General features: G+C 37.9%; 2 protein-coding genes across 3 annotated transcripts in view; both read left to right on the plus strand.

Moving 5' to 3' along the window:
• Nucleotides 1-3,633: 3,633 nt before the first annotated feature.
• egr4 (early growth response 4) lies at nucleotides 3,634-6,234 on the plus strand. The gene is made up of 2 exons (XM_077219028.1): nucleotides 3,634-3,886; nucleotides 4,409-6,234. Exons 1-2 carry the CDS (start codon nucleotides 3,790-3,792, stop codon nucleotides 5,428-5,430), a joined length of 1,119 nt encoding a protein of 372 aa, XP_077075143.1. The 5' UTR covers nucleotides 3,634-3,789; the 3' UTR covers nucleotides 5,431-6,234.
• A 1,605-nt stretch (nucleotides 6,235-7,839) lies between these two features.
• Nucleotides 7,840-15,000, plus strand: part of LOC143725983 (F-box only protein 41) — a 36,118-nt gene continuing 28,957 nt past the window's right edge. Inside the window, exons 1-2 of one of the 2 annotated variants that reach the window (XM_077218932.1) lie at nucleotides 7,840-7,962; nucleotides 14,048-14,698. In XM_077218932.1, the coding sequence (XP_077075047.1) occupies nucleotides 14,097-14,698 (602 nt within the window). In that variant the 5' untranslated portion in view covers nucleotides 7,840-7,962; nucleotides 14,048-14,096. The remainder of the gene's footprint in view (nucleotides 7,963-14,047; nucleotides 14,699-15,000) is intronic. The other variant, XM_077218931.1, reaches the window with a different exon arrangement.

Below are 15,000 nucleotides of genomic sequence, written 5' to 3' on the forward strand. Positions count from 1 at the left end.
CTTAATTTCTTGGATGACATGGGGGATGAGTAAATTATCAGCAAAAGTTTTTTAAAAAGTGAACTAATCCTTTAATAGTCTATTTATGGACACAAAACCAGCATTCATTCTACAATCCCTCAGCTAAAAATTAAATGAAAGTAAAACCGCCAGTAGGTGGCGACAAATCATTGTCTTAACGAGTGAGTCATTGAATCAATCACTCCAGTGATTCGTTTAAAACGGCTGATTCGTTCAGGGACAAAGGTTGAGTCATGCATAAGGACGATTCGTTCAAAAAACGCAAATTCATTCAGTGAGAAACTGAAACTGTGTTGCTGATATTTAATCAATATCACGTTTGCAAACTTTTGCTCAAGAGACATTGCTTATAAATATTAAAAACAAGAACTTGTACGGAGACTTTTTTTGTACCATATCTTAGTTTTTGGAAGCATTTTTATTAATTTTGGTGTCATTTTTTCCTCATGAGAAAAAATTTGGTATTTATATTTAAAGGAAAAAATAATTACAGGATTATAAGAACGTTAAAAGAAGAATTGTAGTTATGAAGTATTCAATTTATACTTTTTTGCAAATATATATATTTTTAAATATGCACACATTCGCTTTATACATATGTCTAACATATCAGAAAAGCACAATGTTTGCATCACTAGATAAAACTGTCGGTCGTTGAACATTTCTATAATGAAATAGTTAAATTGTCAATATTAAATATTTAGCTACTTTGTATTTGAATTCTGAACAGTAAGCCCCGCCTTCTTTGATGTGATTGGCCATCTCAATCATTTTGACACTGAAAAGCGCTGATGCGGACTAGCCTAAAAGTTTAACTTTATAAAAAAAAACTTGTTGTGATAATAGAGTGCATTAGTGCCACCCCCTTTTTCAGAGGCGCTGGTTCCGGAAGTATTTTTTCCATTCGCTTTACCCATGAATCCCATATAGCATTGCGAACAACATTATCGAATTAAAAATGATGGAGAAATATAAAACTACTTATTTTAAAAAATGTTGATTATACCTAAACAAACACGGTATATTAAGTTTATTGCAAAATATGCATATAAATAAAAATATTTCAGTATTTTAAGGGCCGACTAGATTACCTCGTGATTCATGGGAGTGGGCGGAGCTAAAGACCTCTTTTGCCGCGGTGTGCTTGTTTTGAGTTTCCGATTGGTGGAATTTTCTGTACAGCATCGTGGCTATTGTAGTTTTTTTTTTAAATAAGTTGAAATAATGCAGGGTCACAAATTTAACAAAAGCATATGCCGACCATCGATTAACAACCACCATTTGGAACCATTCATTTTCAGAGAGTATCATTTTACTTTACAGTGTTTTTCTGCATTTTTTACATGGCACATTCATTCTTCCTCATTGATGTTTGTTGTACGTGCATTACTGTCACTCACAAGGGCTTCTCGCTCACCTCCAGCTGAGCGCGTGCCCGCGTCTGCAGATCTCGCGGGGGCGACAGTGTATTTTTGGCGGGAATGTCTCGCGTTTGACAGCTGCCGGTACCGGGAACGGGGCTGCCCCGGAGCTCTCCCACGCCTCGACGATTCAGCGCTCCTTAACGATAGATATGTCACCTAAAAATTGATGAATCACGTGCGACAAGCTGTCACAGGCGCCTCGCGGTTCTCCTTTATAGACTGAACCATGTTTGGTCTCGGTTTCCGGAAACAGAAACAGGCCTGTAGTTCTTATTATACAATATGCTTGCAGTAAGACACACCTAATAATGTGTTCACTCCTGATTATATATATAGGTAAATTAGTCCAGTTTTTGACAGTCATTTTGATGAAAATCTGCATGCATATATGTAAAGGCCTATAAGCTATACTGTATGTATATGCATGCATGTATGTATGTGTGTGTGTGTATATATATATATATATATATATATATATATATATATATATATATATATATATATATATATATATATATATATTTATATATATATAAATATACATACATTATATATAGGCTATATATGTATAGCTTATAGGCCTTTACATATATCCATGCATATTGTCTTCAAAATGACTGTCAAAAACTGGACTAATTTACACTTTAATGTTTTTTAAACATACTTTACTCGCTCAGTAAACGTCGTCAACTTGATAATATTTGAAATCCTATTTGAAAAAGTTTGAGAAATCACTAGAATAAAACAAATCAATCCAATGACTTTTGACATGTTTAGATTATCTTAAATGCTGTTTGGATGTTTCACCTTTTGTAAAGTGCATGAAGAATGAAACTTGCATAAAATCTTAGCTCATGTGATTTTTAATGAATGAGAACTAATAGGTTAATTTTTAAATTTATTTTTTTATTATTATTATTTTTTACATATACAGAAAGTATTTATAGGTGTACTGGCAAAAAAAAATTCTTGTTCAGTATAATTCTTCCCACTAAACACCTTACAAAATGAATCCCTTTGTTTCTTATTCGACAGCAGTGTTGCTTTCACATTACCATAAAACGGCCATCCAAAACTTCACCTGAGTCTCACAATCTAATAAACGAAATCTCCATGGGTGCTGAAGGCTGTTATCAGAGGGCGCCAAAGCAACTTTATGACTCATATTTGAAAACATGTCACAGATGCAGCTGCAGTCCAAATATGCGCCACGGCTCATTAGATGCTCTGGAGAAATGAAGCATTACATAACACATGATAAAATGAGCCACAACTCAACAATTCAGCAGAGATTTTCAATCTTAGACGCTTTTTTACCGTATATGTACTCACATCGTTTGCATACATGCAGTGTTTATGTAACGTGAACTCCTACTGGCGATATGAACGTGCACAAACATAATAAAGCACATCTCTGAGTGTTTGTTCGATTTAGCATGGCATTTAGATGCATCCTGCAATGCACTGCACACGGGAAGGCTGTATGCATCAGTGTGTGCAGAACGATCGCTGTCCGCGGTGCTAAACTGATGCATAACCCGCAAAATGTCGCTGTCCGCGGTGCTGAACCGATGCATGACCCACAAAATGTCGCTGTCCGCGGTGCTGAACTTCCCTTCCCTTTAGCTTCCCTTTACAAAGCATCAGCCCGCGTCATTAGGAAAGGGAACAAAGTTGATGCTGATCAACAGTTAGGAGCAACCCCATTGGGACAGATTGGTTTAGATCCAAAACAATACATACATTTGTCCTGTAACAAATCACTCTGTATGCATGCAACTGAGCCTTGTTTGTCGTTAAAGGTCTGTTATATCCCTATTGCTCGGTGTTTTCATTGTTTTACTGTCTCTAATATCGCTCATCTTATCGTTTGAACTCATCAGATCGTCTGTCAAAAGTCACCCGCGGCTCTTTCAGTCTGACACTGTTCCATTGTGAACATAATGGCCGCCTGTCATTCACAAACGCGCCTCATTTTTTCCGCAATGGTCTTCAGGAAAGTCTCCGCTACGTCACGCCCCTGTGCCCATTTTCGGAGGGGAACCCCGTCACATCCTCTGGCCATATTTGGGCAAGAGTCATCCAAAGTCTGTACACGGCGGGGAATCCTCCTGCTGACGTAGATGAGCGGAGGGCGGGGCCTCGGCCGAGCCGAACAGTATAAAAAGGGGATGAGGAATTCCAGTAAAACGAATCGACGGAGACCAGAACCTGAAGGAAGCCAAACGAGCTCTTACTGCAATAAGAAAAAGGGAATCCCAAAGCATTATCTTGAAGCATTGCCTTATTATTCCCACGACATTCCTTGTAGAATTTTTTTTTGCTTCGTATTCAAATCGACATTATGCTGAACACGGTGGACTTCAGCGCTTTGGATCTGCTTTGCGCTCAAACGTTTCCTCAGGAGGGACAATCTTCCCCTCAGAATCAACCTGATGCTGGTGAGTACATAAGCTATACATCATTTTTATATTGCCTGACTTAATGCAATGCAACGATGCACAATATGATAAAATTAGATGCAATGCACACAATATACCTGGATACCATCTTATCACTCTTAAAAATAAAGGTTCTTTATTGGCATCGGTGGTTGAAACATTAACATCCATCGAATCTTTCCATTTCACAAAATGGTTATTTATTGAGATCGATGGTTCCATAAAGAACCTTCAACATTAATGGAATCTTTCCATTCCACAAAAGGTTCTTTAGATTTTTTAAATATTTTTTACACCAAGAACTGATCACTGAAAGGGAACCAAAATGGTTCTTCTATCTATGGCATCGCTGCAAAAACCTTGATTTTTATGAGTGTATATATTGTAAAATGACATGCAATGCACAAAATATAACCGCACTTTCTGAAATGTAAGAATCCATCATTAGAAATCATGAGTTAGGATGTGCTGATGCAGTGAGTCAACATTATGTAACGCATCCCTCTCCTCTTTCTCTCGCAGCTTTCGGTCTGTTGAAGCCTAAAGCAGAGCCGCTGGACGCCGGTTTTCCCGATTGTTCCAGCGACGGGTTCCCTCCGTCTCCGCAGATCTACACCGGCAGCTTCTACACCGAGACCGGCCCGTACAGCGCGGACGCGCTTCTCAACCTCCTCACGGAGATCGTCGGCATCTCCACAGCTCCCGATAACTTCCCGGGAATGTCTCGTGGGAACACGCTCTCACGCCAGGAGTCGCTGTTATCCACCGGGAGCTCGTTGGGATCACCGGAATCACTCTGCAACGACTCGTCGGATGAGTTCGCAGACATGAGCGCGCAACAGTTCACGATTAAGAGCGAGTTTGGGACCAGTTGCAACAGCGGGGATCTTTTCGATGGCTTCGTTACTTCTCACGAGCCTTCGGACCTGGATGACATCATTGACCTGCTCTCTCCACTGGGTCCCGAGACTGACTCGATTTTAGACACGTGGATCAAGCAAGAGCCCTTGGAACAAGCAAGCGCGCTTAACTTTTCACCGAACTTCCAGATTCCCGCAACAGCAGCAACTTCCCATGAAAACAGCCTTTATAGGAGCATCGCGTTCCCAGGATACGGCTGCGCAACGACCGCGCTCGCCGACGCGCTGGACTCGCTTCTCTCCACCAACACACTCGCGCAAAGAAGCAAACCGCGCGCTAGGAAAGGCGCGCCCCGCGAGAAGCCATTCTCCTGTCCGATTGAGAATTGCGAGCGTCGCTTTTCCCGCTCCGATGAGCTCAATCGCCACGTGCGCATTCATACCGGACACAAGCCCTTCCAGTGCCGCGTGTGCCTGCGTTGCTTCAGCCGCAGCGATCATCTAACCACTCACATGCGCACGCACACCGGAGAGAAGCCATTCTCCTGCGACGTGTGCGGGCGTCGCTTCGCGCGCAGCGACGAGAGGAAGCGGCACGGTCGCGTGCATCTCAAACAGCGCGAGAGGATGCAGCAGAAAACTGAGCTTCTCGCCGCGTGCGCGTTCGAGCTACAGTGCGCGTGAGCGCCAGTTCCCTCTCAATCGGTTCTACCCGTTCTGGGAAGTTTATGGCTCGAGCGCAACGCGGTTCAATGCAAGAGACACTGAGCTGGAGGAGGACGCGTCTGAAGCGGGGCGAGCGTCACACGCGATGTGTTGATGATGATGATGATGATGCGTGAGCCTGGCATGCGGATGAATGAACGCTTATAAACACTCATGTATTGTCTGCAAAGCCAGACGCGTTTCAGCACTTCCGGTGGACAGCAACACAAACTCTCAGTTTAACGCACAAACGCGATGGAAATGTTGGAGAAGGTTGATGACTCCAACCTCGTGTTGTTTATGAAATTTGCATGTCTTGATGTACACGTACACTTGTTTTACCCTGTTGTGGCATGCAACACGTGATGTCCGATTTAACTTGTATTTTGATACATCACTTTATAAAGCACACGAGAAGAGCTCTATATATTTGTACGTTATTGATTGTAATTTTTGTATCGTCGATTTTCAAGAGAGTATAGAAAAAAATCTATCTTATAGGTTTTCACAAGTGATTGTATTCCACTTTCGACAGTAGAATGTGTTCGGTTGGTTCTTGGGAACCTGATGCGCTAACTATAGAGTATTTATTTAAAACTTCAACATCGTAGTTGAGTTGCAGTAGCACACTTGTGTGCAGAATCACTTCCGGTTTCTTCTGGAATCGCTGTTGTTGTCTATTTGCCTTTGAAAACTGTTCTCGTGCAATGAAACGCTGTTAAATGCCTTGTGGATATTTGAAGCTACTGAATGTTTCAAATAAAACTTTATTTATTGACATTACTTTAATGGTTGTGTTTATGGTGATATCTTACCTAAAACTAAACACACATCAGAAAACTGAAGTTTGGACACACATACTCATTATATATTAGTGCTACTTTACACATTTTACAATACTCTGTAAAATCTAATTTAACTGGTTTTAATCAAGTGAACATATATTATTTAGTATTGCTGAATTAACCCAAGTAGGCAAACAAAGTACATGAATTTATACCAACAAAATCAAAAACATTTAATGGGTTAAATCAAGAAACAATTGCACCACTTTTTACAGTTTAGTAGTAAATTCATCAAAACTATGAAATATTAAGCATGTCCAAACCTTTGGTGTATAAGCCAAACATAATATAACAGAATATTTTATAAATAAACAAAATAATGAATTTGATTTTTTACACAAGGGAAAAAAACTAATAAAATAAAAAATTAGTAAATATACACTAAGTATTAAAAAAAATAAAACTTCATTACTTAACAATTCATTGCATAATTGTTTTTATATTGTATTTTTCCTTTATTGTATTTAGATTAAAATTGTATTGGTAATAATATAAAAATGATGATAAATAATCATTAATAAAGTTTTCATAACACTTTAACAAATAACAAAAAAATTATGAAAAATGTTTGTTTTGTATATATATACAGTACTTTTCCTATACTGTAGTGATCAATCAGATAATAGGGTTCAAAATTCACACAGACAATTAAACAAATACATTAAGTTTTTCATTTGACTGCAAAAAAATATATTGAAGAATCGTTTTTATATTGTACTTTTCCTATATTTTAGCAATTAAACAATTAAATGGATTCAAATTTCATACAGGAAATAAAACAAAAAGAAAAACGAATGAATTAAGGAATAAATAAAGTAAACTCGTCATTGATGTAAAAATATTGTAAAATTAAGTTGTTTTTATATTGCACATTTCCTATATTGTATATAGGATTCGTATTTCATACAGGCAATAAAAAAAATAAAGAATAATAAAATAAACGTAAAATATGGAACACAGACAATTAGATACATAAAGTTTTTTTACTATTATAAATAAATAACTTAATTTTTTTATATTGTACTTTTCCTATGTTTTAGCGGTAACACTTTACAATAAGGTTCATTAGCTAACATTAGTTAAACTAATAATAAACTTCACTTATACAGCATTTTTTCATCTTTGTTGCTGATAAATTTCAACATTTACTAATACTTTATTAAAATCTTGTTAACATTAGTTAATGCACTGTGAACGAACACGAACAAACAATGAACAGCTGTATTAACTAACGTTAACAAAGATGAACAAATACAGTAACAAATGTATTGCTCATGGTTAGGTCATTTTAGTTAGTATACATTAACAAATGTTAACTAATGGACCTTATTGTAAAGTGTTACCATTTTAGCAATTAAACAATTCACCTTATTGACTTTACATTAAACACATACTGTGAAATAACAACAATCCCAATCGTTCCAGATTCAGAGCTTCAGCACCACGAGTCATGTGGACAGCACCGCTCGCGCACATGCGCGTGCCCGACGCTCGAGTGCACACAGATGCGTTTTTCTTACCTCTTTTCTTACAGTCCTCCAGTAGTGACGTCAGAGGCTGCTCGTGCACGGACGGTCTCGATGAGTTTTGCGGGTCTGTGGAAGACAAGAGTCCAGACAGAGTGAAAGCAGGGACGCGTCGGATGAGTCTCGGAACCGGAGAACCGGTGGGTTTTACTGACGGGGTCGGTGAGCATGAAAACTCACCATGATACTGACATGATTAATGCTGCAGCTGCATTTAAATAACAGGCTGAGCTCGCGCTGGATGCTTATGGGTGATGCACGTGAAGTTATTGGGGTGGGTCGCGTGCACGATTCACACACATCAGACAGATTCCGATGCAAGACGAGCTGATGAAGATATGATGATCAAGTTCATTTACTTTCTATGGCGCCTGTATATGTTTCCTTATATTATAATCGCGAAGATAAAACAACAAACGAACCTTAAATGAGAAATAAATTGGCTCTTTAGGCTGAAGAGTGTGCATTTTTATGATTGACGTGCACATGCATATTTTTAGACTGTATTTCATAATCACGGTGTTAATGGAGCTAGACTCGGACAGCTTTTGTCTTCATCATATTCATGCGGAAATAATGCGGAGCGCGCGCACAGAGTCATGCATGAATTCCGATACGTCACTTAGAATCTTTCACACACGCAAGCGCAGAGTTCACTTCATGTGTGTGAATCTGAACCGGTTGAACTTATGTTGAAAATAGAATTTACATTGATATGACATCAATAATTCTTCATTAGTCAAACTTTGAAGTGGTAATGTTTATTGAAGGCATTATAGCATTCTGGGATTACACACACACACACAAACACACACAATCACAGAGAGGTGGATAGACAATTAGCACATACCTGATATCCTAGTAGACACATAATTAGATAAATGAATAAAGTAAAAGAACAAACATCAAAGAGAGGGTGATGCAAGACAATGAAATATGTTAGTGGCAATGTTGCTATATAGTGCTTTATTTAAACAATTGTGAGACATACCTTGAACAAATACATACCCTAAAACAACACAAGGATACCAGTGGCCGTCCAGGGACTTTAAACATGATCAAAGGAGAAAAAACACTGTATACTTACTGTGCATTGATAACATGATGTAACGTGTAGCATGAGTGCACCAAGTGTAGATGTAACATGAGTGTAACAATTGTAGATGTAACATGAGTGTAACAAGTGTAGATGTAACATGAGTGTAACAATTGTAGATGTAACATGAGTGTAACAATTGTAGATGTAACATGAGTGCACCAAGTGTAGATGTAACATGAGTGTAACAATTGTAGATGTAACATGAGTGTAACAAGTGTAGATGTAGCATGAGTGTAACCAGTGTAGATGTAGCATGAGTGTAACAAGTGTAGATGTAACATGAGTGTAACAAGTGTAGATGTAACATGAGTGTAACAAGTGTAGATGTAGCATGAGTGTAACAAGTGTAGATGTAGCATGAGTGTTACAAGTGTAGATGTAACATGAGTGTAACGAGTGTAGATGTAACATGAGTGTAACAAGTGTAGATGTAGCATGAGTGTAACAAGTGTAGATGTTGCATGAGTGTAACAAGTGTAGATGTTGCATGAGTGTAAGAAGTGTAGATGTTGCATGAGTGTAAGAAGTGTAGATGTTGCATGAGTGTAACAAGTGTAGATGTAGCATGAGTGTAAGAAGTGTAGATGTTGCATGAGTGTAACAATGGTAGATGTAACATGAGTGTAAGAAGTGTAGATGTTGCATGAGTGTAACAAGTTTAGATGTAACATGAGTGTATGAAGTGTAGATGTAACATGGGTGTAACAAGTGTAGATGTAACATGAGTGTATGAAGTGTAGATGTAACATGGGTGTAACAAGTGTTGATGTAACATGAGTGTAACAAGTGCAGATGTAACATGAGTGTAACAAGTTTAGATGTAACATGAGTGTATGAAGTCTAGATGTAACATGAGTGTAACAAGTGTAGATGTAACATGAGTGTATGAAGTCTAGATGTAACATGAGTGTATGAAGTGTAGATGTAATACGAGTGTATGAAGTGTAGATGTAACATGAGTGTAACAAGTTTAGATGTAACATGAGTGTATCAAGTTTAGATGTAACATGAGTGTATGAAGTGTAGATGTAACATGAGTGTAACAAGTTTAGATGTAACATGAGTGTATGAAGTGTAGATGTAACATGAGTGTAACAAGTGTAGATGTAACATGAGTGTAACAAGTGTAGATGTAACATGAGTGTAACAAGTGTAGATGTAACATGAGTGTAACAAGTTTAGATGTAACATGAGTGTATGAAGTGTAGATGTAACATGAGTGTAACAAGTGTAGATGTAACATGAGTGTAACAAGTGTAGATGTAACATGAGTGTAACAAGTGTAGATGTAACATGAGTGTAACAAGTGCAGATGTAACATGAGTGTAACAAGTTTAGATGTAACATGAGTGTATGAAGTCTAGATGTAACATGAGTGTATGAAGTGTAGATGTAACATGAGTGTATGAAGTGTAGATGTAATACGAGTGTATGAAGTGTAGATGTAACATGAGTGTAACAAGTTTAGATGTAACATGAGTGTAACAAGTTTAGATGTAACATGAGTGTATGAAGTCTAGATGTAACATGAGTGTAACAAGTGTAGATGTAACATGAGTGTATGAAGTGTAGATGTAATACGAGTGTATGAAGTGTAGATGTAACATGAGTGTAACAAGTTTAGATGTAACATGAGTGTAACAAGTTTAGATGTAACATGAGTGTATCAAGTTTAGATGTAACATGAGTGTATGAAGTGTAGATGTAACATGGGTGTAACAAGTGTAGATGTAACATGAGTGTATGAAGTGTAGATGTAACATGAGTGTATGAAGTGTAGATGTAACATGAGTGTAACAAGTGTAGATGTAACATGAGTGTAACAAGTGTAGATGTAACATGGGTGTAACAAGTGTAGATGTAACATGAGTGGAACAAGTGTAGTTGTAACATGGGTGTAACAAGTGTAGATGTAACATGAGTGTAACAAGTGTAGATGTAGCATGAGTGTATGAAGTGTAGATGTAACATGAGTGTAACAAGTGTAGATGTAACATGAGTGTATGAAGTGTAGATGTAACATGAGTGTAACAAGTTTAGATGTAACATGAATATGAAGTGTAGATGTAGCATGAGAGTAACAAGTGTAGATGTAACATGAGTGTATGAAGTGTAGATGTAACGTGAGTTTATGAAGTGTAGATGTAACATGAGTATGAAGTGTAGATGTAGCATGAGTGTAACAAGTGTAGATGTAACATGAGTATGAAGTGTAGATGTAGCATGAGTGTAACAAGTTTAGATGTAACATGAGTATGAAGTGTAGATGTAGCATGAGTGTAACAAGTTTAGATGTAACATGAGTGTATGAAGTGTAGATGTAGCATGAGTGTAACAAGTTTAGATGTAACATGAGTGTATGAAGTGTAGATGTAGCATGAGTGTAACAAGTTTAGATGTAACATGAGTGTAACAAGTTTAGATGTAACATGAGTGTATGAAGTGTAAATGTAGCATGAGTGTAACAAGTGGAGATGTAACATGAGTGCAACAAGTTTGGATGTAACATGAGTTTATGAAGTGTAGATGTAACATGAGTGCAACAAGTGTAGATGTAGCATGAGTGTATGAAGTGTAGATGTAGCATGAGTTCAACAAGTGTAGATGTAGCATGAGTGTAACAAGTGTAGAAGTAGCATGAGTGTAACAAGTGTAGATGTAACATGAGTGTATGAAGTGTAGATGTAACATGAGTGTATAATGTGTAGATGTAGCATGAGTAAAGTGTAGATGTAGCATGAGTGTAACAAGTGTAGACGTAGCATGAGTGTAACAAGTGTAGATGTAACATGAGTGTATGAAGTGTAGATGTAACATGCTTGTAACAAGTGTAGATGTAGCATGAGTGTAACAAATGTAGTTGTAACATGAGTGTATGAAGTGTAGATGTAGCATGAGTGTAAAAAGTGTAGATGTAACATGAGTGTAACATGGGATGGATGTATCTAGAGGTTTTTGTAAAGCGCTTTAAATTCAGACACAACATTGTTTTGTGACAGCAGTGTTCACCATGAATTTACATTGTATTCAAGAGCAGCTGTGGCATTTTGTTCCGTGGGATTGTGGGTAAACAATGACAGAATGATCAACTGAAAGCACAGAGATTCAATATTAGTAGATAAGGTTTGCACTTAGATAAACTGGATAAAGGACGAACACATCCATGAGAAACAACAGCAAAAGACAGAATGAACCCTGGCTTGATGCATTAAAATACACAGGACACAGAAATAACAGACTTTATCTTTACATTCATATCTGTAACAAACAGATACATACTGACAATTTAGAAGCCCTTTAAACTGCAACTAATTATGTGTTCCCATTAGTGAATTTATAATTGATTGGAAGATACTATAGTTAGATGTGTCGTTTCTGTGCCCCTTTTTTCTTTTGCAGGTGCAATAAGTCTGCATGAGTATTTTTGGACTAAAATGCTTCTGAGACCCTCCTAAAAGAATTCTGAAACAAACGCTCCTGAAACAAACGCTATTGAAAAATTGTTGAAACACTTTTGAAACTAACGCTACTTAAACGATTCGTAAATACTACTGAAAGTATTAAAAAATGCTACTGAAACACTATCAAAATGATTCAGAAACAATTCTGAAATTCAACTGAAATGCTATTAACATTACTGAAGCACTACTGAGGTTAATGCTACTCCACTGATTAGGAAACGCTTGTAAAGGTTTGAAATATTGAGAAATGCAATGGCTTACACACTAATAACTATCTAACATTATTCCAAGCAAGTAGTTCCATTTGCAGTGTCCATTGTAAGCTCAGCTACACAGTTCAATAAATCCACTTCAGAAACGTTGTTGAAATAAAAGATGAAAATCTCCGGTTTTTATTCCTTGGTTTCCGATTTACAAAAGAAAATGTGAGCTGAATAATACAATTATTCTGATTGCTAATACAATAAAAGATTCTTAATAGAAAATAGCTATAAGTTAACAGTTAGCAGGTAAGAAAACCGTTCGCTTCCACAGCTCTCAATATCTGAGTCACATAATAAGAATCAACGCAATGTAGTCGGAGTTGGCCTGTTCTTAAAGAGGCAGTACACTGTTTTTACCAAATCTACAAGCACATGAATTATAGTATGCTTTTAACCTTTTAAGTATTATTTAACATTTTTAACCATTACGTGAACTTCTAAATGAAATTATTTACCTGTTTAACATTAATTCTTATTCACATTACTATGAATTATACTTTGGCCTCTACAACGCTACTGGAAAATTACTAAAAACATCCTAAGACGCAACTGAAACAACTAACATCTTGAAACGCTAATGAAATAATACTGAAACAAACATCCTGAAATGCTAATGAAACGCTTATGAAACACTACCGAAAGAAACATCATGGAACGATTCTGAAACATTAATGAAACATCCTGAAACGCTATTGTAACATTACTGAAACAAACATACTGAAACGCTATTAAAACATTACTGAAAAACATTACTGAAACGCTACTGAAACAAACATTACTGAAACAAACATCCTGAAACGCTTTTGTAACATTACTGAAACAAACATCCTGAAACGCTATTGTAACATTACTGAAACAAACATCCTGAAACGCTATTGTAACATTACTGAAACAAACATTACTGAAACAAACATCCTGAAACGCTTTTGTAACATTACTGAAACAAACATCCTGAAACGCTATTGTAACATTACTGAAACAAACATCTTGAAACGCTATTGTAACATTACTGAAACAAACATCCTGAAACACTATTGTAACATTACTGAAACAAACATCCTGAAACGCTATTGTAACATAACTGAAACAAACATCCTGAAATGCTATTGTAACATTACTGAAACAAACATCCTGAAACGCTATTGTAACATTACTGAAACAAACATCCTGAAACGCTTTTGTAACATTACTGAAACAAACATCTTGAAACGGTATTGTAACATTACTGAAACAAACATCCTGAAACGCTATTGTAACATAACTGAAACAAACATCCTGAAATGCTATTGTAACATTACTGAAACAAACATCCTGATACACTATTGTAACATTACTGAAGCAAACATCCTGAAACGCTATTGAAACTACTGATACTACAGAAATGCTCTCTGAATGAACTCAGGATGAGACTCTGGAGCTGTTCTTCGAGCACGTGAGCACATCGTCGCGGGATGTCGACCAGCACTGAGCTGCCGTTGTGCTGCCCGACCTGTGGAGAGGCGTGTGGGTTTGGAGAGCGCCTGTCCAGCGTCCACTCCTGCCAGAAACTCTGTCTGAACACAAGACGAAGCTCCGAGGGGGGGTTGATGTCCCTGCATGCCCAGCGAGAGAGAGATATGCCTCGTCCACTGCGCCTGGAGCTCCTGGACACCCTGAGTTTGGCGACCCGAAAGATCCTGATCCAGAGGGACTCGCCATCCTCAGTGCTCGCGGTCTCCGTGACCTCCAGGAATGCAGACGCTGGACACGCCGTGGCCGAGATGGGGATCCCGTGGCTGGGCAGGCTCGCGCTGGAGGCCCGGCTTCAGCAACTGGCTCTGGAGGTGCAGGAGCGCGTGACGCTCAAACTGGAGGCTCTGCAGGACGAGGTGAAGAGGAGGAGCATGGAGGTGAGGAGAGCCAGGAGAGAGAGCGAGCTGATGCACAGAGAGAAGCGAGAGGCCGAGGAGAAAGCGGCCCAACTGGAGCGTCAGGTGGATATATCCGTCGAGATGCTGGCCAGACTCAGATACGAGTTGAGAGAGAGAGACGAGCAACTCCGACGCAAACAACAGTGAGTGTTTAGATTAGAGGCACAATTTGTGACCTTGGACCACAAAACTAGTCGCAAGGATCATTTTTTTGAAATTGAGATTTATACATTATCTGAAATCTAATAATGAATATGTATGGTTGTATATATATATATAACAAATGTATTGTTTGTTAGGATAGGACAATATTTGGCTGAGATACAACTATTTGAAAATCTGGAATCTGAGGGTGCAAAAATATCTAAACATTGAGAAAATCCCCTTTAAAGTTGTGCATTTATGTTCGTGATTGTGCTGCATTCACTCACAAAAATATATTTTT

This window comes from Siphateles boraxobius, unplaced genomic scaffold (genome assembly GCF_051911475.1).
Source record: "Siphateles boraxobius isolate OS27281-9 unplaced genomic scaffold, OSU_SipBor_1 77, whole genome shotgun sequence".
In the NCBI taxonomy this organism is placed as follows: domain Eukaryota; kingdom Metazoa; phylum Chordata; class Actinopteri; order Cypriniformes; family Leuciscidae; genus Siphateles; species Siphateles boraxobius.